The sequence below is a fragment of the Enhydra lutris genome, unplaced genomic scaffold, assembly GCF_002288905.1.
Source record: "Enhydra lutris kenyoni isolate GAN:26980312 unplaced genomic scaffold, ASM228890v2 scaffoldscaffold1, whole genome shotgun sequence".
Lineage (NCBI taxonomy): Eukaryota > Metazoa > Chordata > Mammalia > Carnivora > Mustelidae > Enhydra > Enhydra lutris.
The window spans coordinates 75086978-75111310 of NW_019154085.1; the positions used below are offsets into that span (position 1 = coordinate 75086978).

Below are 24333 nucleotides of genomic sequence, written 5' to 3' on the forward strand. Positions count from 1 at the left end.
TTCACTAATTTAACATAAGTCATGATAATCAACTTTATGATTATCTTTATATAAACAATTTTTTTTATTTTCCCCAAATTTGTAAGACAAAAGACGAAAGACGAAAGACAGTGCATTTTATGTTCTGTGGATGCTGACATGATCAATACACATTTACTATATAGCTAAGTTTAAGTAATCATTCTGACAAGGGAAAGAGATCTTTGCCTAAAAAGTGACCTGTGAAAAAGAGAGAAGAGGAACCATTACATGATGCAGATTAATGTTCTAACCAACTAATGTGAAACATTCAGACAATAACCTTATAATAAAGGTTGTTTTTAACAATAATCTCGTTACCATCATCACCATCATAAATATCATCATCATCACCTCCCTTCTCTAGTTCTTTATTCAACTGAGCTGGTCTATCATTTCAAAAATGCATTTGCCCATACATTAACTCCTTTGCCAATTTTTTTTTTTCTAAATCATACCCACTGATCCCATTTAGCAAGGCACAAATGCTGAATGAATCCCATCACCCACATTCTCTGTACCCGCACTTCAACATCCAGCAATGAATTGATAAGGTCACACAACAAACCAGAAAGGTTCCAACATAAATCCAAGATCAATACTACCTAAAAATACAACTACATGTCTGTGGTATTTTACACGTCCAATCCCCACAGAGAAAACATTGAAACCTCTTATTCATTGTAACATCATCCTCTTCAACCACCACCACCCACCTCACCTTCAAATCTGTACCACTAAGCAGATGACCTTTTCTCTTACATTATTGAAAAAAGAACACATTGCATTGGAACCCCTTCATCTTCACATCTGACTCACACATGGAGACATCTCTGGACACATCCCATCATTCCTCCTGTTACAATGGAGTTCTCCCTATTCCATGCAAACGCTAATCCTTTCAACACAGTCTTTTGGAAATGATTCACTTCTACCTTGTGAGGAACTTGATAGTACTAAATATCTTTTCTCTTCTGTATATTCAACACCTCTTTCCACATAGATACTCCCCACTGGTCTTTACAACTTTGAGAGTTTTCCATATTACTTTAAAAAGAAAAACAGAACAAAATTATATCTGACCCCTGTTGTGGACTGAGTTTTGTTGTCCTCCCCCAAATCCATATGTTAAAATGCTAATAAGCCTCAGTACTCCAGAATGTACCCCTATTTATCTGAAGATAGGGTCTTTTAAGAGGCAATTAAATTGAAGTTGAAAATACATACATACTTACTTACATACATAAAATGAGGTTGTTAAGCTGGTGCAGCCACTCTAGAAAACAGTATGGAGGTTCCTAAAAAATCTGAAAATAGAGCTACCCTATGAACCAATAATTGCACTACTGGGTATTTACCCTAAAGATACACATGTAGTGATCCAAAGGGGCACATGCACCCCAATGCTTACAGCAGCAATGTCCACAATAGCCAAACTATGGAAAGAGCCTAGATGTCCATCAAAGATGAATGGATAAAGAAGATGTAGTATATATATATATATATGTATATATATATATATATATATATACACACACACACACACACACACACACACACATATATAATGGAATATTATGGAACCATCAAAAAAGGGAAATCTAACCATTTGCATGACATGGATGGAATTAGAGGGTATTATGCTAAGCAAAATAAGTCAATCAGAAAAAGATAATTATCATATGATCTCTCTGCTATGAGGAATTTGTGAGGCAGGGCAGGGGTTAGTCGAGGGCAGGGCAGGGCAGGGCAGGGGTTGGGGAGGGGCGGCAATGAAACAAGATGGGACCGGGGAAGGAGATAAACCATAAGAGACTCAATCTCAGGAAACAAACAGGATTGTTAGAGGGGAGGTGGGAAGAAGGGATGGGGTGGCTAAGGGATGGACAATGGGTGGCTGAGGGTGCTATGGTGAGTGCTGTGAATTATGTAAGACTGGTGATGCACAGACCGTACCCCTAAAATAAATAATACACTCTATGTTAATAAAAAAAAGAGGTTGTTACAGTGGACCCTAATCTGGTGTCCTTAAAAGGAGAGGAAATTTGGACACAGGAAGGTACAGAGTTAAGATAATGTAAAGATACAGAAATAAGACGGAGCATCAACAAGCCAAGAGTCTGGAACAGATTCTTTCCTCAATGCCTTTAGAAGGAATCAACCTTCCTAACACCCTGATCTTAGACTTTTACCCTTTAGAACCCTGGGGAAATAAGTTTATGTTGTTTAAGCCACCCAGGTCGTGGTACTTGGTTACAGCAGACTTAGTAACTAATACCACCCTTTTTCTACCGCTTTTAGGCATCACTATTTCTCATCTTTCCTTCAGAGACAAATTCTCAATGAGTTGCCCATACTCAGTGTCTCCCTCACTACACTTCACTGTCATTCCAAATTCACTCCAGTGTGCTTTACTCCATGCTCAGGGGTCACCAAGTGGCCTCAATCTTATACATTATAATGGACATGTTAAGTTGTCCTTTTATTTGATCTTTCAGCAGCATTCTACAAGGATCCCAATTCCATCCTGAAATGCTTCCCCTGGCTTCCATGACACAGAACTCTTCACACTTTTCTCCTCCATCTCTGGCCAATCCTTCCCTTCTTTTCAGGAGTATGCTCCTCTATCTTGTCATCAAATGCTGGAGTTTCTCAAAGCTCAGTCAGAAAGCCTTCTTTTCACATACTCGTAGGACCTTCCTTGGTCAACTCTCACCCACATCAATGCTTTTAATTGCCATTCATACACGATGACAAACAACTAAGTCACCAGCCCAGACCTATGTGGGGCTACCCTTCCATATTTTCTCTTAGTGTCTCAAAGTCACCTCAAATTCAACAAGTCTAAGCAACATCAGAAGAATGAAACTAGACCACTTTCTTATACCACACACAAAAATAAATTCAAAATGGATGAAAAACCTTAATGTGACACAGGAAACCATCAAAATCCTAGAGAACACAGGCAGAAACCTCTTTGACCTTGGACATAGAAATTTCTTATCAGACTTATCACCACAGGCAAGGCATACAAAAGCAAAAATGAACTACTGGGACTTCATCAAGATAAAAGGCTTCTATAGCAAAGGAAACAATCAACAAATCTAAAAGGTGGTCTACAGAATGGGAGAAGATATTCACAAATGACATATCTGATAAAGGGTTAGTATCCAAAATTTACAAAGAACTTATCAAACTCAACACCCAAAGAACAAATAATCCAATCAAGAAATGGGCAGAAGGGGCGCCTGGGTGGCTCAGTGGGTTAAAGCCTCTGCCTTCCGCTCAGGTCATGGTCTCAGAGTCCTGGGATAGAGCCCCGCGTCGGGCTCTCTGCTCAGCAGGGAGCCTGCTTCCCCCCTTCTCTCTGCCTGCCTCTCTGCCTACTTGTGATCTCTCTGTCAAATAAATAAATAAAATCTTTAAAAAAAAAAAAAAAAAAGAAAAGAAAGAAAGAAAGAAAGAAAGAAATGGGCAGAAGACATGAATAGACACTTTTCCAAAAAAGGTAATAGACACATGAAAAGACGCTGGACACCACTCATCATCAGGGAAATACAAAACAAAACCATGATGAGATACCATCTCACACCCCTCAGGATGGTTATAATTAACATAAGAAATAACAGGTGTTGGCAACGATGCAGAGAAAGGGGAACCCTCTTGCACTGTTGGTGGGGATGAAAACTGGTGCAGCCACTCTGGAGAACAGTATGGAGGATCCTCAAAAAGTTAAAAATAGAACTACCCTATGACCAAGCAACTGCCCTACTAGGTATTTACCCAAAGGATACAGTGATCTGAAGGGGTACACACACACCAATGCTTATAGAAGCATTATCAACAATAGCCAAACTATGAAGAGAGCCCAAATGTCCACCCACAGATGAATAGATAAAGAAGATATCGTATAGGGGTGCCTGGGTGGCTCAGTTCAATTGTCTGTCTTTGGCTCAGGTCATGATCCCAGGGTCCTCAGCAGGGAGTCTGCTTCTTCCTCTCCCTCCAGCCTTCCCCTGCCCCCATCCCCCTGCTGCTCATGCTCCCACGTGCTCTCTCTGCCCTCTCTTAAATAAAATATTTAAAAAAAAAAAGATGTGGTATATATATAATATATATATTATATATATATGTGGAGTATTATTCAGTCATCAAAAAGAATGAAATCTTGCCATTTGCAACAACATGGATGGAACTAGAGTGTATTGTGCTAAGTGAAAGAAGTCAGAGAAAGGCAAATAACTCATATATGGAATTTAAGAAACAAAACAGATGAACATATTGGAAGGCAGAGGGGAAAGGAGAGAAGGATACAAGCCATAAGAGACTCTTAACCATAGAGAACAAACTAAGGGTTGATGAAGGGAAGTAGGGTGTGGGATGGACTAGATGAGTAATGGTTATTAAGGCAGGCACTCATTATAATGAGCAATGGGTGTTGTATGTAAGAGATGAATCACTGAATTATACTCCAGAAACCAAAATGGTACTGCATGTTCGTTACTTAAAATAAAAAAACAAAAACAAAAACAAAAACCAACATGTCTAAAACCAAACTTATGATTCTCTATACCCTTTTTCACCCACAACTAAACCCAAATCCTGTCCAGTGTTTCCTAACTGAACAAGACCACCCATCAAGTCTTACAAATCAGAAAAATGATTCATCTCTGATATTTTCTTCTTACCGTTACTCCCACCACTTTCCTTATTGGGACTTGGCACAATTGCAATTTTACAACTATTTGTGTAATTATGTAATTATGCACCATAAAAGTGGGAATGCAGTCTATTCTTACTCACCATTATATTCTACCTAGCACGAAGTCACATTATTGTAGACATTCATTTTTTGAATGAGTGAGCAAATATCAGGTATTATTTATAGAAAATTCATTATATGCTAAGTACTAAATATTTTATAAATATTATTTTCTTTAATCTTTGTAGCAGCCCTATTAAGTTGGTATTATTATTGTTGTTGTTGCTGTCATCCTCAGTTTACTGAGGAGGAAGCTAGGGCACTGAGAAGTTACATTTCCTTCCTGAGAAAGTAAATAACTTGGAAGTAGTAGAAAAAGGTGGACCCAGATCATGTGAGAGACTTGTACACCACTACGTTATTCTGTATTTGTGGTTTTCAAAGATACTCTCAAGCTACTTGGCTGAAGTTTATCTACCTATACTATCTATACTATCTGTAAACTATAAATCCTATCTATAAGTTATAAATATATTACAAAGAAAAAGCTATCTACAATTAATGTATGCTTGGAAATCTTCAGTGTATACATGGCTATCACAAGAAAGATTAAATCTCTTTGCCTGGAATTCAAGATCATCCATGATCATCTTCTTCCTTTCAAGCCTTTTCTACTCTAACACCCTGATGTTCTAGTCAGGCGTCAGCAAACTACTGCCTGCAGGCCAATTTTGACTACCCATTATGTTTGTAAATAAAATTTTATTTTAGCACAGCCACACACATTTGTTTATATGATGTCTACACACTACAACAGCAGGGCTTCACAGCCATAGCTGTAAGAATTGTACAGTCCACACAGCATAAACATTTACTATTTGGCCCTATTTTATAGGAAAAGTTTGCCAACAATGGGACCAGACTTACAGACTAGAGTCTCGTACAATGGAAATAAATGTAATAGATACCATTAATCCAGCACTGGATTCTTTCAACAAACCTTTCAAAAGAGGTCTTGTTACCCTTGTTTCAGTTAATGAAAGAAGGAAGGAAGGGAAAGAAGAGAGGGATGTTAAAAAAGAAGGAAGTCTGTTTGAGTTTGAGGCACAAGTTGGTGAATAATGTGACCATGATCACAGTAAGTACATGGAGGAACTGGGATTTAAATCATACTTACTGACCATGCTTTATGATTCAAAGGCCAAAAACTTCCCACGGTGCCTGACTGCTTGCTTTTTCCTCCACAGAACTTGGGATTTCATGCACTGGTGTTTATTTATGCTATCCTTTCTCTTGCATATAATAATGCCAATTCTTCTTTAAAACTTAAAGGAGATGCCTAGTGAAATCTTTACACATTCTTGGAGAAAAAGCTCAACTACTACCTCCTCTGCTAAACCTTCCTAGATCCCCTGCAGTCAGGGGAATAGTCCCTCTTATAGATGCCCACAACACTTCTGTCTTCAGCTTTAACACTTAAGATTTTATCCCTTTAGCTTAATTTTAGCAAAAACCAAAACTATCTCTATATTCTATAGAAAACCCAGCACAATGTCTTCTACATTTCATTGCTGGATTTTTTAGGTAAAACATTTAACATTTATTTCTTAATTCAACAGAGGAAAATCAGAATGTGGTCTAAGTAACAGAAATGTCTTAGTATTGAGTTTCAGTATTTTTAACCTACTGTTTTTATAAAAATCAACTCTCAAAGGAACTAATAAAAATTCCTAAGTATTAAATACATTAAAGGTTTCTAGCAGCATCAAAAAATAATGAAATCTAATATTAAAATTCCTTACATTTTATGTCATCATTTTGTTAGGAAAGAAAACCTCTTCATAATGCCTAAATTAAAAAAATAACACTAACAAGTCATTAGAAATTAAGGATAACTTGATCATCATTAATAAAGTGTTACTTATTGCAAGAATGTAGAGATCATAGGTGATATTTTCCAACAACCAGTTACTTTTAAAGTTCATAATGATAGAGTAAAATGAATATTCAATGTCATCATTGTAGAAATAATATAGTTTTAATGCAAATATTATTTGTAAAAATGTACACAAAATAGTTTTAGTCTGTTTTGATAGGATTCAGGTTCTCTACACAGTATAATAAGGCCTAATATAAAATCACACAGTAGAAATTGTTTTTTAAAAACCTTAACATTTAGGTTTTTAAAAATTAAATATATTCACAAATCAGACACTTACCTGCATCACCTTCTGCTGAATCTCCTCTAACTGTGTACGTTTACTACGTTGTCTACAAACTTCCTGGTATCGAGTATATTGTTCTCTCAGAGAATCTAATAATTTCATAACCTGTGGCTGGGCCAGCAGTTCATCATCCATCGGAGACCATGAGACCCCTCCATCTGAGCCATTAAATCGACGCTGCTGTAATTCGGACAACAATTCATGCCCTTTACAAATGAAAGATACTTATAATTAATATCCTAAAGAAATACAATTCTTACTTCTCAATCTCCTCAATTTTAGGCCCTTATTTTTAGAATCTATCTGCCTATATATCTGCCTAACTAATAGGTCATAATTACTGAAATGCAATTTTTAAATTTATATAGAAATGGGAAATAGCATATTTTAGTATATAACTACATAGTATATTTATATGCTATATATCATATATATCATGAAGTATATACTATATATGCTACACTATTTAGTAAATATATGGCTTTTCTTTTTCTATATCTATCTGTCATCACATTCTTGTTATTGGTGGATTCATTATTCAGGAAACTGTGCCAACCAATCCTCTTTCTCTGTAGAGCACAATTACATACTGGGATTTCTGTCTAGTATGGTAATAACTAGTATGTTCTATTTGATAGTACTAATCAATACTAAGCAATATGTTGTAGGATTTCAGTATCAATCCATACCTTTAATCCTACTATCTAAAATAAAAGTTGACAGTGTAACAAATAAATGTATGATTAAAGGGAGAAAGCTTTATTACTGGTACAAAATAAAATTTAAATAGTTTCTATTTAAGGAGTCTCTACAACATATTAACTGTGAATCATGAGGGACTACACTAGTATAAGAAATTCATTCAATGTTATCCAATTATATCATATTCATGTAAAAATCCATTCATGCATGAGAAATTAAAACTGCAGAATATCCAACATCAAAATTGGAATTTTAAAAGTGAATAAATCGCAAACTGTTTTTCCAGGATAATACTATTCCAATTATTACTTAAGGACCAAAAATAAATGCAAATACTTAAATTCTCTTCATCTTTATTCAGAAAAATGTCCTATATTTAAATGGCTTTCAATACTTAGAAAAAGAATTTTTATCATGATTTGAAGGTATTACCAATTTCTAAAAAATACCCCAAATTGTTCTAAACCTCTCCATTTGTATATTCTCTTTTTTTCCCTACTCTAAAAGTCAAAAGCATCTAAAAAAAGATCTTAGTGGCATATAAAGCTAATTTCAAAATACAAATTTGAAAAGCTTCTTAATTCAAGGGCTTCAGTAGCTTTCAAAACATTAAATATAACAGTGGAATTAAAATTTAAACCTAAAGCAAGCCATATTTTTATTGACAGTCTACTGTACCTGCTCAACATGTAGGAATTCATAGATTACAATTATTTCCTTATTCTCTAAGGAAGATTAGTATCATACTGAAAACACTTGCCTCAACGGTATCAATACAATGAAGATATTCAAAATTACTTTCTTTACTCTTCATTACATGTTATAATTAGAAAAACAACTGTTTTAAAGACTTTTAAAGTCTCTATATATATTCACATACATTTTTTATATATATATACACGCACACATATAAAGCCATTAAAATCAGAAGCCATTTATTTTTTTCTTTTACAATTGTTATTATTCTTAATGTTTTCCATATAGAAACATTTCCGTTAGAGAAGCAGCACCATATAATGATTTCAAAGACCATACTTTGAAACCAAACTGCCTTCGTTCAAGTCCCAACTCTAGCATTACTAGTTGTGTAACTTGCATAAGTTACTGAGCTTTTTTTGGCCTCAGTTTCCCCATCTTAAACTTGGGATGATAATAGTACCTGTTTTTAGTAGTATGGTGACAGAGTTTAATAATTACTCCATCATGAGCAAGTTTTTTCATTATCTCTAAGCTTGAGCTTCCTCAAGTACAAAATAGGGAAAATGATACTAACTACGTCAAGAGGTCATTAAGGGGGCGCCTGGGTGGCTCAGTGGGTTAAAGCCTCTGCCTTTGGCTCAGGTTATGATCCCAGGGAGCCTGCTTCCCCCTCTCTCTCTCGGCTGCCTCTCTGCCTACTTGTGATGTCTCTCTCTCTGTCAAATAAATAAATAAAATCTTAAAAAAAAAAAAAAAAAGAGATCATTAAGGAGAATGGAATATAAAAACACAATCTTAGAACCCAAGGAGTATTCAATAATCCTCATAGCGATCCAATGAAATTGAAACTTATCTCAATTTCATAGACAAGGAAACAAATACAAATATTTCAAGGGAGAAATAATTTAACAATTTGTCATTATTAATACTTTCTAAAAATATTGTAAGGTATATTAACACACTGTTAGGTTAAACCAAAGGCCAGTTTTTAAATTCCCCTTGAGTTTTTGTCACATAATATATGCTTAATCAATGTTTATTTCATGAACCAATCAATATATGATTGGTTTATTGGATTTGACTGTCACCAATAAACACATTTTTTATCTTACCTGTCTGAAGAACTGTTTCAGGATCAACTGATGGAAGAAAGTTTAAATCCACAGACCTGGCAAACACCACAAGAATAACTTTTAAAAACTTTATTTTTATCTATACTACCAAAGAAAATCCTTTATGTATGCATATCAAACAGAAGTATATGGTGTTGAAATCTGAAGTATACTATTCTACCAGGCTAATGCTCTTAAGCATTAAGAAACCAATTAGATGGAACTAGAGGGTATCATGCTTAGCGAAATAAGTCAATCGGAGAAAGACAACTATCATATGATCTCCCTGATATGAGGGAGAGGAGATGCAACATGGGGGGTTAAGGGAGTAGGAGAAGAGTAAATGAAACAAGATGGGACTGGGAGGGAGACAAACCATAAGTGACTCTTAATCTCACAAAACAAACTGAGGGTTGATGGGGGGAGGGGGGTTGGGGGGGTGGGGTTATGGACATTGGGGAGGGTATGTGCTATGGTGAGTGCTGTGAAGTGTGTAAACCTGGCGAGTCACAGACCTGTACCCCTGGGGATAAAAACATATTATATGTTTATAAAAAAAAAAAATTAAAATAAATTAAAAAAAAAAAGAAACCAATTAGAGATAATTAAATACTAGTACCAAAAAAAAAACAAAAACAAAAACAAAAAACTGTGTGATAAATCATAGAATATACTACTTGAAAAAAATAGTTTATTATTATTATAGTATTATTTCAAATATATTGAAGGAATGCATTTTAGTATTTTCCCACTGCATATTTATTCCAAAATGAAATGTGTAACTATATAACAACCCAGAATGTGAACATTAAAAATGCATGAAGCCATCTTCCAATTGAGCATTTACTTATCTACAGCAACCTTTGAGAGCTACAAAGAATCTCTGATATTCATGTGCATGTGTATCCCCAAGCGGTTATACTCTCTTCCCTGTACTAAATAGTGCTTAATTTGCAGTTGGGCAATGCTCTGTATTTTTTTAAACACATATAGGAAGTAGAAATTGAAGGAAAGATAGGGTACACAGCAAATCAAAGCCTAGGACCTTGCTGCTGTAAATGACAGGTCCTGCTTTAAATCTTCCACTTTTGTCAATTAATCTGGGCCCTTGCCTCTTGTGTAGCCCGGACGTTTCTGGAATAATAACATTAAAAAGGTGATGAAAATTTCAAGTGGAGGGACTATATTATCTGGGATTTAGTGAAGGGACTTCATTATCAAGATTTTAAAAAGACTATGTAGTAACACTTGAGTTCCTTGGGGAGGAACTGGAAATACAAGATTTTATTTGATACTTCATGTAGTCACGCAAACTATAATTTCCCAAAGTGTTTCCCAAAACACTGAACAAGATATTATTAGATGGAGAAAAGGGGGTCCCACTGGCAGGTAAGTACAGGAAACAGGTTTCTTTACTGCAATGCTTTCTCAGGACCTGTAATCTATAAATGTTCACAGTCATTCTCAGAGAGGGAATATGGTAAACAGCATTAAGTTGTGACCATGAATTTGTTTTCTACAGGGACCTCTTAGGACATCTTTCCTGAGGAAAATGACTTTAAGAAGCATCAAACTTACTCTGCTGGGCTACTCAGAAAGCAAGAAGTTTGGCTAATTTTTGTCAACCAACTTGTGCGATGTTTTCAATTCCTAAGCCATAGCATGGAGTGTATGTGTTATCTATATACACACATTTATGTGTATGTCAAAATTTTATATTTTATAAAATATATTTTATAAAATTTTATATTTTTATATGATATCTACAGGACAATAATGTTCCTAAATGCTTCCTGTGACTTTAACTAGATTTCCATTCAAACCATTTGTTTTCACATTTTCACTTTGTTTTAATCAAGACTGGGTATTAAACTCTGACCTTCTCACATCCCACCTCCCTTACTATCTCAGTTAACTGGTATGTTGACTATATTTGTATTCAAGGAATAATAAGATTCATATTATCAAGGTTTCATTCCATTTTTAAGATCAGATTCAAAAGACATAGACAAGGATGAATGTTGATCCTTTCCAATTTCCTAATGAAAAATTATTGTTCTAGTAACCACTTTGTTGAGAGACCAGAAAGAATTAATTTGTTTCCTAAAAAGCTTTTAACCTGGGGAGAGGGATTTGGCTTATCAACAAAAAAATGAAAATTGTTAAGCCTGTAAAGTTCAATGGAAATCTGTTAAAATGATAAATCTAGATAGTTATATTTAGATAATACAGCTGAACAATTACTTCATCCAGAGTCAAAAACACTAAATTCTCCAAACTGAACTCATAAATATCACATATTTTATAAGGACCTAGGAGTTCTAGAAGGTAGGCATTTAAGAGGTATTTAAATAAGGTTATAATAATTTTACTTCAAGCCACAACCTTTTCCTTTATAAGCAAAGTAGAACTCTAAAAAGAAAATGGTTTCATTTTGAGAACATGTTCTTGCAGATGAATTTTTAAGGTAAATATTTTATTCATCAAAAAGCCTTTAGAGAGAAACTCTGATTCAAATCAAGAAATTTTACATATAAAGCAAATTCTCATGAATTAATAAACTTAATACAACTTTTGTATGTCAATTTTGACTGGAGAATTGCTACACCTTACCTCTTTTAGCTTGCATTAATAGAGATATTCTTCTTCAGGTTAATCACAGCTTTGCAAAGGTATAATTGCAAGACACCAGCCACCTACCTTTCTTTCTCTTGCTGATTTCCTTTATCACTTCCATTGTTAATCAAAGCAAGTTCATCTAGTAATGATGTAGATTCCTTTGTAAACTTCTCAAAAACCTACAATAAGATTTTGTTAACATATTAAGAATAATCCTGAAAGTTAGTTTACATAAGGATTTTCAGTTAAGATGAATAGAATTAGCCAGGCAGAATTCCCTTTTCCTCTCTTGACGTCACTTAGTACAATTCAAGGACCACTGCACAACAACTTAAAAAAGAGAAAACAAAATCCCTCTTCCAGAGGTGCCTGGGTGGCTCAGTGGATTAAAGCCTCTGCCTTAGGCTCAGGTCATGATCCCAGGGTCCTGGGATGAAGCCCTGCATGGGGCTTTCTGCTTAGCCGGGAGCCTGCTTCCCCCCTCTCTCTCTACCTGCCTCTCTGCCTGCTTGTGATCTCTGTCTGTCAAATAAATAAAATCTTTAAAAAAACAAAACAAAACAAAACAAAACAAAAAAACCCTTCCAGAACAATGAATAGTTTCAATGTAAGAAATTTTTAAAATTAAAAAAAGAAATATTTATAAAGATTTTATTTACTTATTTGACAGAGATCACAAGTAGGCAGAGAGGCAGGCAGGGGTGGGGGGGCGGGAAGCAGGCTCCCAGCTGAGCAGAGAGCTGATGTGGGGCTCCATCCCAGAACCCTGGATCATGACCTGAGCGGAAAGCAGAGGCTTTATAACCCATTGAGCTGCCCAGACGCCCCTAAAGACATTATTTTTATTCCTCAGACAAGTTTATTTTTATTCCTGTGTTTTGTGAAGAAACATCTGCACTAGTAACAGTTTTAACTACGTGAACATGCTTTGGGCCACTATTAATCTTCTAATTCCAGATTAGAACTTTTCTTTATGTTTTCCTATCACCAAGCCATACTGGTTGCATATACTGAAGACTTTTATATATAAGCATGTAGCATAAAAATAAATTAGTTATAACTTTAACATGGTTTCTTAAAATATTTCTAAAAACAGATTTGGGCAAGTCTGTTTATAATAAAGGGGACACTCATTTGTCTGATATAACTGTCCAAATATGATTGAAATCAAGTTATCCATTCTGAAATATCCCAGTTTATTATTCTTCAATAAAATTAAGCTTATACAGTTGACCCTTGACCATGTTTTTGGGAAGTCAAAAGTTATACACAGATTTTCAACTCTGGAGAGGGTTAGGGCCCCCAATTCCCATGTCATTCAAAGAATAATTGTAATCTAAACTGAGTTAGTTAAAAGTTGTTCTTTTAGTCCCCAGTAGTTTGTTAAACAATGCCATAGCAAGCAAAGGAGTTGACTTCAGTATGGCCAAAGATACATTTTCAGAAATGAAAACCTTAACCTGTCAAACTGCTTTTCCAGTCAAACTGATGTTTAAATATCCTCTCTGAAAATGGTACACCAATTAGATTACCTCTCAAGAAATTATGCTACTCTGTCATTCAACTAAAATATTCAAAATTTTGATAGTAATACTGCTACAAATGACAACAACAAAAGCAAGCACTTACAAGACTGACTGTAGACTATTTGCCTTCAAGCATTATGCTATTAAGTGGTATGCACTATATTTTATTTTTATAACAAAGAACAATCTACATGCTAGTTAATTAAAATGATAAAGTCACCAAAATATGCCTATTTGTATGTAATAACAATCTCACTATAATATACCAACCAGTCTCTTATTTAACCAGTCCATGTGATCATAGGTGAGACTCCCGCCAAAATCTTCTGTTAACTGGCATGGTTCTATGTAACGAGTCAATTTATTGGCAGACACTAAAATAACCTATAGAAGTAAAAAGAAAAGAACCATTTAGCAAGCCAGTGTTAATGGCAATGAAAGCAATAAGGAGGTAAAATCAGGTTAAAATATGCAATACTGTTTCCAAAATGATGATATTATCATGTATTTGATTAATACAATATTTAATACATTAGTAGAAGCATTTAAAATCAATTCAAAAATTGTGGATATCTGCTAAGAATAAGTTATTATAAACCTTATATAATACCACATTTTAAAAAATGAGATGCAGCTGAAATGAAATATTTTCAAAATTTTATCAATATTAATAACTTCTTGGTAATAAAAATCAGTTCCTTTGATACAATGTATTCAGCAAAAAAGTTTGCATATGGCCTTAAAATTAGCTAATTACAATAAGATGATAAACACAAATAATGATAAATCTGGCAATCAAAAAATTATACACATTAAAGTTTCTATAACATTTTTTGATTATGTATTAACAAAACATGTCCTGATATAGTAAAGTAAAACTCAGGATAATATATATTAATATTTAATTTGAAAATCAGAACTAAAAAGCAAGGAGAAGTTCAGAGAATTCATAAACTTGAAATTTACATATTAACTTGATAATCTTTTAATGCTGAACTTTAAAATATTAAAACATTTTAAGTACAAATTATAGAATGACCTAAGAGATCATTGTGTGCTAAATAAAATTTCAATGAGGATATACAGGAATACAAAAGAAAATGTATGTGTGAGAGAAAGAAATTCAAATGGTAGTGTCAATGCAAAATGATACATGGACATTTTAATACCCACCCCCAAAATGTGCAAGTGAAACAACGTGTTTAATGTGCTCAGCTGGAAAAAGCACCATTTACACCTTAACAATAACAAAAGCCAGATATCAATAAAATTATAACTTCTGTGGAACTTTCTCAGAGTGCCATGGTCACAGAAAAACCACCTACTCTGAAAACAAAAACAAGACAGCACCATAGAGAGAATGGTGGAAGGGGAGCCCTACAAAGTGGCCTGAGCAAAGTTTTGGGGGATGTTGGAATTCTTCGGTATCTTGACTGTGGTGAAGGATTTATAACTATATGTATTGGTCAAATCTCATAACTACATGAACATTACTGCTCAGTAAAGCTCATTTTTAAAAAAAATTTTTTAAAAGACAACAACAAAAACACCATAAGAAGGACTTATGGGCAAACTACTAGAGAAAGAAAGAAGGAAAAGAAAAATTTAGAAATATATGCAATATGCAAAACTGGGTACATCTGTAATACATATATATGAAATTATATGAAATATATGAAATAATATATATGAAATTATAATATAAACACTAAATGAAGAGAGATTACCAAAACTGTAAACTGCTTTGGCTAAAGGGGGAGAGATAAATCATCTTAGTAAGATACCAACAACATGGTATTAGAAGTTCAAAAAAATATCAAGGAAAAATGGATCCTATCATAATTATTAAACTTTGTAACAAACTGCTAGTGATAATAATATATTAAGTATAAACCAAAAGTCTTAAATGTTTATATGAGAAAAGAAGGGATAATGAATAATGAATTAAATGACCTATTTATGAAGTTGGGATCAGAAAGTAGTGCAAGAACAGAATAAATCCAAAGAAAATAGAAGGAAGAAGGTAAAAAAAAAAAATTAATAAAGCCAAAGTTGTTCCTCAAAAAAATTAAAATAAAATTGACAAATTTCTGAGACAATAAAGAAGGAAAGCACAGATAAATAAATAATAGTAAGAAAGAAAAGAACACAGCTACATTGACAGCTGTGGTTTAAAAGATAATACAGACACAAAACAATCTTGTATAAATAATTATGTAAATTTAGAAGAAATGGACAAATTCCTATAAAAAATCATTTAACAAAACTGACATAAGAAAAAACAAAACACTTATACCAATGAAGTAAGTGAATCACTAGACTCTTTACATTTTCAGTAATCATACTATTATTGATAATTTTAGTATTGCTATTCTGAGATCATTTGATGAGGAAGAAAGCAAATGACTAATACAAGACATTTTTAACTCTGCCATTCCTGAGGGCATTAAGAAAATGGAATTATTGAGAAGAAGATGTAACAGGGAAAAAGTTACCCTTATGCTCTTCAATTTGAGTTGGAAGTATCAATTTAAACTCATGATGTATTTCATTTTGAATAAAAACATACACACTATTCTCACACACAAACCTAGTTCTGACCATTGAGAAGTTTAGAAAGATGACAAGTTCTGTAGAAATGCACACCTCTAGTACCCAGACTGTTACCTCCAAATACCATTTCCCTCTAAAGGCAATCAGGGCTCCTTGGAGAAATGTCCAATTTCAGCTCTTGGGGCTACAAACGTTCATGATGAGCTTAAATCATCTTCTTATCCAGATATCAACAGAGGTATAAAGCCTACTTGGGTTGTGCCAAAAGGCTGGAAAAGTCTTCCAATGGCAGAAGATGGAACAATTTGCATACCAATAAAAATAATAAATGCCATATTTTGAAACATTAAGTATGGTTAATTCAATGAGCTCATACTGATACAAAAGAAATTATTATTGGACTATATTGGGGAAAATTTTAATTTATTGAAAGCTAGCAAATATAGGGAAACAGGCATTTATTTCACCTTTCATATACAAACTGTACCACTGGGTAAACAATCAATGAAGGTAAGTTTCTCATTACTGACGTGTTCCAGCTAGTGAATGAAAAAAGAATAGAACTCGAATATTATCATTTTAAATCTTTACTAAATCAAGGCACTAAACATAAAGGGACATCGGCATCACAAAAAAGATAACCATTGTGAGTTTCATGATCAAGGAACACATTAGCATTAATGGATGACCTTGAAAAAGAAAAAAAAAATCAAACATGAATCTAATCAACTGTCTAAATCCAATTATCAATTTATAGAAATACAGAGATTCAAAAAGGCAGAAGAATATATTAAACTACACCACAGAGATGCTTGCTGCAATGAAAAACTGTAAGACAACAATGTGGTCTTGTCAAGAAAAAAAATACGTAAGAAAGGAGAAAGAAAAATTAACACTAAAAAGCTTTATTTAATGAATTAATATAGAATCCCACAACCAATAATAAGAGAATTATGTATCCTTTTCAAGCAGGCATTAAATATTTAAAAACTTGACTATGTATCAGACCATAAAGAAAGCCGTGGTATATTTCAAAGGAAATAAGTGATAATATTCTATCACCACAATGAAATTAATTAGAAATCAATAATTATTCAAATCAGAAATCATTAATAAGATTTTAAGACCCTATCTACTTGGAAAGGGATCTCAATCAATTACAATACGTCAACACTATTTGGATGCTGATTCAAATCAATCAATCAATCTGTGTATATGCATAATTTATATATAAACTTAAAAATGCATTTTAAAATATATTACTTATATATTTATATATAGCTCAACCCTTTTATGATATTTATTAGATAATTATAAAATTGAAACCAACTAACTCTTTGATACTAAGGAATTGTTTCTTTTAAGGTATAATAACAGTATTGGGTTTTTTGTTTTTTTTTAAAGAATCTTTATGTTATAGAGACACATAGTATAATATTTACAAATAAATTCAAATGCCTTCAATTTCATTCACTGTAATATCCCCAGTCTTCTTTGAGGGAAGTGGATAAGGGTAAGGATGGAGCAGGATGGATCATGATTTGACAGATGCTGTAACTGGGTTTAGGAATGCCTGGAGTTAAATGTAATATCTTGTTTACTTTTTTATGTGTTCATAATTCTTTATAATAAAAATACTAAAAACCTAAAATACATATATATAGACTCTCTTTTAGAAGAGTCTTTTCAGAAAGAATATGCCCAGCCAGTTTATAAGTTTTAAAAATCAAAGAACAAATCATTTCAATCTTTTTTCTTTAGAGGTTTTTTTTTTTTTTAAAGATTTTATTTATTTATCTGACAGAGAGAGCACACGAGCACAAGCAGGGTCAGCAGCAGAGGGAGAGAGAGAAGCAGACTCCCCGCTGAGGAGGGAGCCCAATGTGGGGTTTGATCCCAGGACCCTGGAATCATGACCTGAGCAGAAGATAGATCCTTAACTGACTGAGCCACTCCAGTACCCCCAGATCATTTCAACCTTAAATAAATGCTTCTAGAGAACAGAAATGTAGGGAACACTCCCAACTTATTTTATGAGACGAACATTGATACCGAAGGACAATGTGAAGAAAGAAAAGACCGTATGACTTGCAAATATCAAGTATTAGCCAATATCAAGCTAGGGTGTGAAGCAGTGAAAATTTTATATACTACAAGTGGATAGATATATTAGAAGGCTTTTTTGGAAAGCAGTTTGGCATTATCTTAAAAATCTGAACACTTGTATAACCTGTGCCTAGATAATCAGCAGAGAAAACCTCATGCATGTTTTATCTGGAGAAATGTACAAGAATGTTTGTAGCATATCATTCATAATGGCAAAAAATTGGAAACAACCCAAATGTCCATGAACAGGAGAATAAGTGCATTGTTTTTATTCACACAGCAGACTAACACTCAGCAATGAGAATGAATCAACTACATCTACTGTAAGAATATGCATGAACCTCAAACATACAATGAGTGAGAAAAAGCAGGTCAGTGAACACTAAAGTCATACCATTTTTAAAAAGCTCAAAAACAAGTAAAACTAAAATAATCCTTAATAATAAATAGTATCTTTAAATGGCAATTCTACAGATATAAATGTAAAATAATAAAAGATAAACACTCCCTATTTTCTTCTGAAGATTTTGTCCTTCACATTTAAGTTTTTAATATGTACACACACAAACACACACACACACACACACACACACAGAATGAGAAAATGAACAAAAGATGGATAAATACAAATAAATACCTTTATTTCAAGACACTGATAGCTAGGTTCTTAGGCTGGATCGTGGGTATCCAAGTGTTTTAGTTTTGTTTTGTATATACATACATTTTTAAAGAATATATACCAAGGGATGCCTGGATGGCTCAGTGGGTTAAGCCGCTGCCTTTGGCTCAGGTCATGATCCCAGGGTCCTGGGATCCAGTCCCGCATCAGGCTCCCTGCTCAGCAGGGAGCCTGCCTCTCTCTCTGCCTCTGCCTGCCTCTCTGCCTGCTTGTGTGCTTTCTCTCTCTCTTTCTGATAAATAAATAAATAAATAAAATTAAAAAAAAAAGAGAGAGAGAATATATACCAAATACTGTGTTAAAAAACTGAAACAGGGCGGCTGGGTGGCTCAGTTGGTTAAGCCAGTGCCTTCAGCCCAGGTCATGATCCCTGGGACTGAGTCCCATATCCGGCTTCCCCTGCTCTGCAAGGAACCTGCTTCTCCCTCCCCTCTGCCTACCATCCCCACTGCTTGTACTCTCTCTCTCTCTCTCTCTGTGTGTGTGTGTCAAATAAATAAATAAATGAAAACTTTAAAAAAAAAAAAAACCTGAAAACAGAAAGACTCAAGAAAGAATCAAGAGAAGGGACCGACTAACAGCAGGAGCACAATGAAATCTCATGCACCAACTGAAGAAAGTAAATTCTCGGAGCACCGGGGTGTCTCAGTCCTTAAGTATCTGCCTTTGGCTCAAGTCAAGATCCCAGGACCCTGGGGTCGAGCCCCACAATGGGCACTCTGTTCAGCGGGAAGCCTGCTTCTCCCTTTCCCACTCCCCTTGCTTGTGTTTACTCTCTCGCTGTGTCCCTCTCTGTCAAATAAATAAATAAAATCTTATTTTTTTTTTAAGATTTTATTTATTTATTTGACAGACAGAGATCACAAGTAGGCAGAGAGGCAGGCAGAGAGAGAGGAGGAAGCAGGCTCCCCACTGAGCAGAGGGCCCGATGCAGGGGGGCGGGGGGCGATCCCAGGACCCCGGGATCATGAACTGAGCTGAAGGCAGAGGCTTTAACCCACTGAGCCACCCAGGCGCCCCAATAAATAAAATCTTAAAAAAAAAAAATGTAACTTCTCTGAGGCAGCTTTCAGGGAGGTTACAGCGAGAACAAAGAAAAATCTAGAGATGGTGGTAAGAGAAAAGCTGAGGGAGTTTATATGCCTTTTTTCCCCATTTAAAAAGTAAAAGAAAAAAAAAGAACTTCAAATTACATTTTTGACTAGTTTAGAAACAGCAAACTATATTATGCCTAAATGGCAATTAATGTAATCTCTCTTTATGAGTTTAGCATATCTCAATTTCACTGTTTTCCTGTTTAGGTAACAATAAGAGCTAATTTAAAATAAATATCTTAACTTTTTTAAAATAAAATAAACATCTTAAAAAAAAAAGAACACAGAAAAATATTACTCTTTTATTCAAAAACTTGTCACAGACAGCTTTATCCTTTTGTTCCAAAGAGGCTTATTTAGACTAGCTCTTAGAAACCGGCATGATGTTAAACTGTCACTGGAAGTGGAGTAAGAGCACAGGAACAATCTCATCGGCCAGCAAGCCCTTCTGGGATCTAGGCAGATACTTCCACACAGTCACCTCCTACGAAGGGGGCTTTTCCTTTCTAGGAAGTGCCTAGTAATCAATTAACTAGATATATACTAACAATGAAACAGAAACATGTATTTATGAGGAAATAACTACCTTGCTAAATTGAGCACCATTCGCATCTGAAAGATACCCCCACAATGCTCTCTCCTGAAAAGACAACTGAATAGAAAATGTAACAAATATAAAATATAATGAATGATCTCTCTGCTCTTCTACTGTGCCCTATTTGGCACAGTGGTCTATTTAAACACTGAAATAATATCTCTTGAAAAATCTATCATGTCCCTTATAATTTAACTTTTAGTGATGTGTCATTTGTTTGTTCAACATTTTTTACTTAATATGAGTTAAATTTATTTATTAGAAGTATTATTTAGTAGAAGGTACGTGTTCTACTGCTGAGAAAAGGATAAACTAAGATATGTTTCTACAAAGGAAATGAGCTTTTATTTCTGCAGTATCCCAGAGAGAGTTGTGCAATGCTTCCACAAAAAGAAATAGATTAAAGTTTTCTGGTTTATTTCTACAGCCTTAGTAAAAAATACTTTAAATCTAAATGTTGTTGTCCCTTTGATATAATAGAACAGAGGGACAAAGTTTTTACTAGAATATGCCAAATGATTTCCAAATTCCTGTCTTAGGTTAAGCACCAATATAACTGAAAGGATACTAGGCACTAGGAGCCAATCACTCCAGGTTTGTACCCTAGCTCTGCCACAAATTCACTGGCCTTGTAAGAAGTCAACCTAAAGGAACTCACTCCAGGCTTATTTCTCCAAACTGCCAAAGAAGGCACCTACATTAAACTATCTGTGATGTGAGCTCTACGGGCTCTTTCAGCTCCGTAGAGGATTCTAATAAGGTGTCATCCTATACATTTAATTTGGGCCATTCTCTCTTATATATGACCTATCTTGTGCAATGAAGAGCATTTGTCACTTTCTACACACACTGGTCTTGGATCATTAGGCCTCAAAAAACAAAAACAAAAACAACAAAACAAAAAATAAAAAATAAAAACCAGAATCAGATGCAGTATTAAGAAGAGATAAGAAAACAATTTAGAATGGTGACTGATTATCACTGCCAATAAATAACACTTTCACTCTCATGAATGACAATACAGAATAAGGTAGAGATCCTTTTGATTATTAGTCTCCCAATTTGAGGATAAGATTAATACCAGTACTACTTCAATTTTATCTTGTCATTTGATAGACTACAGATACTATCATCTAAGCAACAAAAGCTTTCAGAGTCACTAGGTATAATACTGCTGAAGATAAAAGTACATGAATCTCTGAATTGCTAAAAGGGAAACTGGACAGATAGATAACTATTTCAGAGATAAGACAATACATAAGGAAATATTTAGGTGAGCAACAAGAGAAGAATATTCAATAGCTAATGAAAAACAATAGAGAAGTGAGGAGGAAGAAAGTCTTCTAGAAGAAAAATTAAGATGACGAGGAAGGAAATGTGAAATCATGTGGGAAGAACAAGGTGTCATGAAAACAACTACTATGTGTTTATTTGATCAATGTTGTCGACAACTGGTAATAAATCCTTCTTATGGATAATTTTATGAAGTAAAACATACTCTTGCTTCTAGGAACAGCAGTATTTATACCAAAGTTATACTTTAAAAATACTTAGGATACAGGCATGCCTGGGTGGCTCAGTCGATTAAGTGTCTGCCTTCAGCTCAGGTCATGATTCCAGGGTCCTGAGATGGAGCCCTGTGTTAGGCTTCCTACTCAGTCTGCTGCTCCCTCTCCCTTTGCCCCTCCTCCCTAATTTGTGCTCTCTCTCACCTCTCCCTCTGTCAAATGAATAAATAAAATAAAAAATAAAAATATTTAGAATATAAACAAAAACACAAGCTTAATTACAACAGCCCAAATGATCCAAATAACACCAAGGAAAATAATTTTTAATTAAACAAACATCTACACTGAATTTAATTATATATAGCTCTAAGTATCAAAAACGGCTGTGTTGAACTGTACCGTAAAGTCGAATAGGTTTGTCAGTGCATTAGCCAGCATTTGAAATGACTTACTCTCACCTCATTAGGGATATTACAGGCTTTTTAATAAGTGCCTAGTGCTTATTTACTTGGGAAGATATTCTAGCTGAATCTTCAGAGTCTAAAAGAAAACAATATGGAGATAACGAGAAACTTCATAGTTGAGTTTTAAATATCAATCTATGACATTGGAGCCAAGCAGACAGGAAATGTGTCTTCTACTTAACCCTCTAAGATGCAAGGTGTTTAGCCACTATGAATTCATATATATCATGAGACCAACAAAGCAAAGCATTTCTGAGCAGATGCCTATGCTTAAGCAGGATGTGACAGGCTCTTCATAAAAGGGATCTTTTCTCCTACTGAGTGTTCGCAGCTTTAGGTTCTACACCACTTGCCTCTGCTCACTATGCATTATCTCAGAGCAACATTTCCTGTGCGCCCTTGGCATGAATAGCACACATCCCACCAGTCAAAAGTACTCACTCACCATGGCAACATTCAGGCCTCCTGCTTTCAAACTTTACTTTACTCTCTTCCCTCGCTATACTTTTGTTTCTCCTCTTTGGGATGTGTTTCCCATTCAACTATCAGGGTAACACCTTTCCTAATGGAACCCAGCAGCCCAGACTGCTTTCCCCTACAATGCTAGCACAGCTTTCCACTAAGTCTATACCACAGTCAAGTTAACCAATGATTAAAGCGTATAAGATAAAAGCAGGGGGGAAATGCAACTCATTTCTGCTTAGGATGTAGAAGGCTGGAAAGAACAATGCTCCAACCCTTACACCACCATCTCCACCTTCAAAATGATGCAAGTTAATGAAAAACGAAAACTTTTCTTGAACCCATGAGGGTTAACAGGACAACCAACTAACTTGAAATCTAAGGATAGACCAGTGCCTTCGAGAAAAGATGGGGCTGGAGCACTTGTTTACCTGGGAAAAAATGCCTGACACGATACAAGCCAGGAAAGAATTCAGCTAACATTTTTAATGAATTGCTAAAGGCCAAATGTGAACTAATGTGAAAATAGAGAACCCCTGGGAAGCATGGACACGAAGAACTCCACCACTCGAGGGCTCTTCTCCACAGACCTCCTGGGAATCATGAGAAAGACTGGGATAATAAAGATCAGAAACTTCAACAAAACAGCCTCTCTCAGAGTACAGGCCTGGGGGATGCAAATAGTAGCCACCACTGGAAAGGCATGAAGCTGAAGAATGGCAGAGATTCTTCAACTCTATCTCTTCTGGAGAATAAAAATCTTCATGACCTGAGGGAAAAGCAGCAAAGCCAGATGACCTTAGAGCACAAATACAGCCCCACTGTAGCTAGAGGAAAGGAAAAGAAAAGCCCTCTATCCTACTAGAGACAAGAATATATGATCAGCCCAGGGTATCCTAGGCCTTCTAAACCTGAGTTGAGGGCTGTATTCCCTAGACTCAGTGTCACAAAGCCAGCCTAAGACTGAGGGTGACCAGAACAACAGAAAATGCCCCTCTGACAAATACTGAATAACAAGGAACAGCAGTCTTCTGCTAATGGAGTGTCAAAATTGCAAAGAGATCTTTTCTGAGGCAAGGTGCAAAGGAAAGACCTATAGTTAAGGGTGGTATAAACACAACCTAAGCCTGTGGTGCACTGAAGAAAATAATAGCAACAATAAAAGTCAAAGTCAATTCAACTCCTGGCTAGGCTAATTCTCCTGCCCCATTAAAACCCTAGCAAAAGCCAAGATGGACCCATGTGTAGATACAATAGTATTTACCTCAT

At 34.9% G+C, this 24333-nt stretch overlaps 1 protein-coding gene across 2 annotated transcripts in view; it reads right to left on the reverse strand.

Moving 5' to 3' along the window:
• LOC111142665 (SEC14 and spectrin domain containing 1) overlaps positions 1–24333 on the reverse strand; it is a 95543-nt gene that overhangs the window by 36309 nt on the left and 34901 nt on the right. For both annotated transcript variants that reach the window (XM_022495973.1, XM_022495977.1), the window contains exons 5-8: positions 13874–13987; positions 12159–12256; positions 9459–9514; positions 6940–7151 (exon numbers count right to left, since the gene is read on the reverse strand). In XM_022495973.1, the coding sequence (XP_022351681.1) occupies positions 6940–7151; positions 9459–9514; positions 12159–12256; positions 13874–13987 (480 nt within the window). The remainder of the gene's footprint in view (positions 1–6939; positions 7152–9458; positions 9515–12158; positions 12257–13873; positions 13988–24333) is intronic.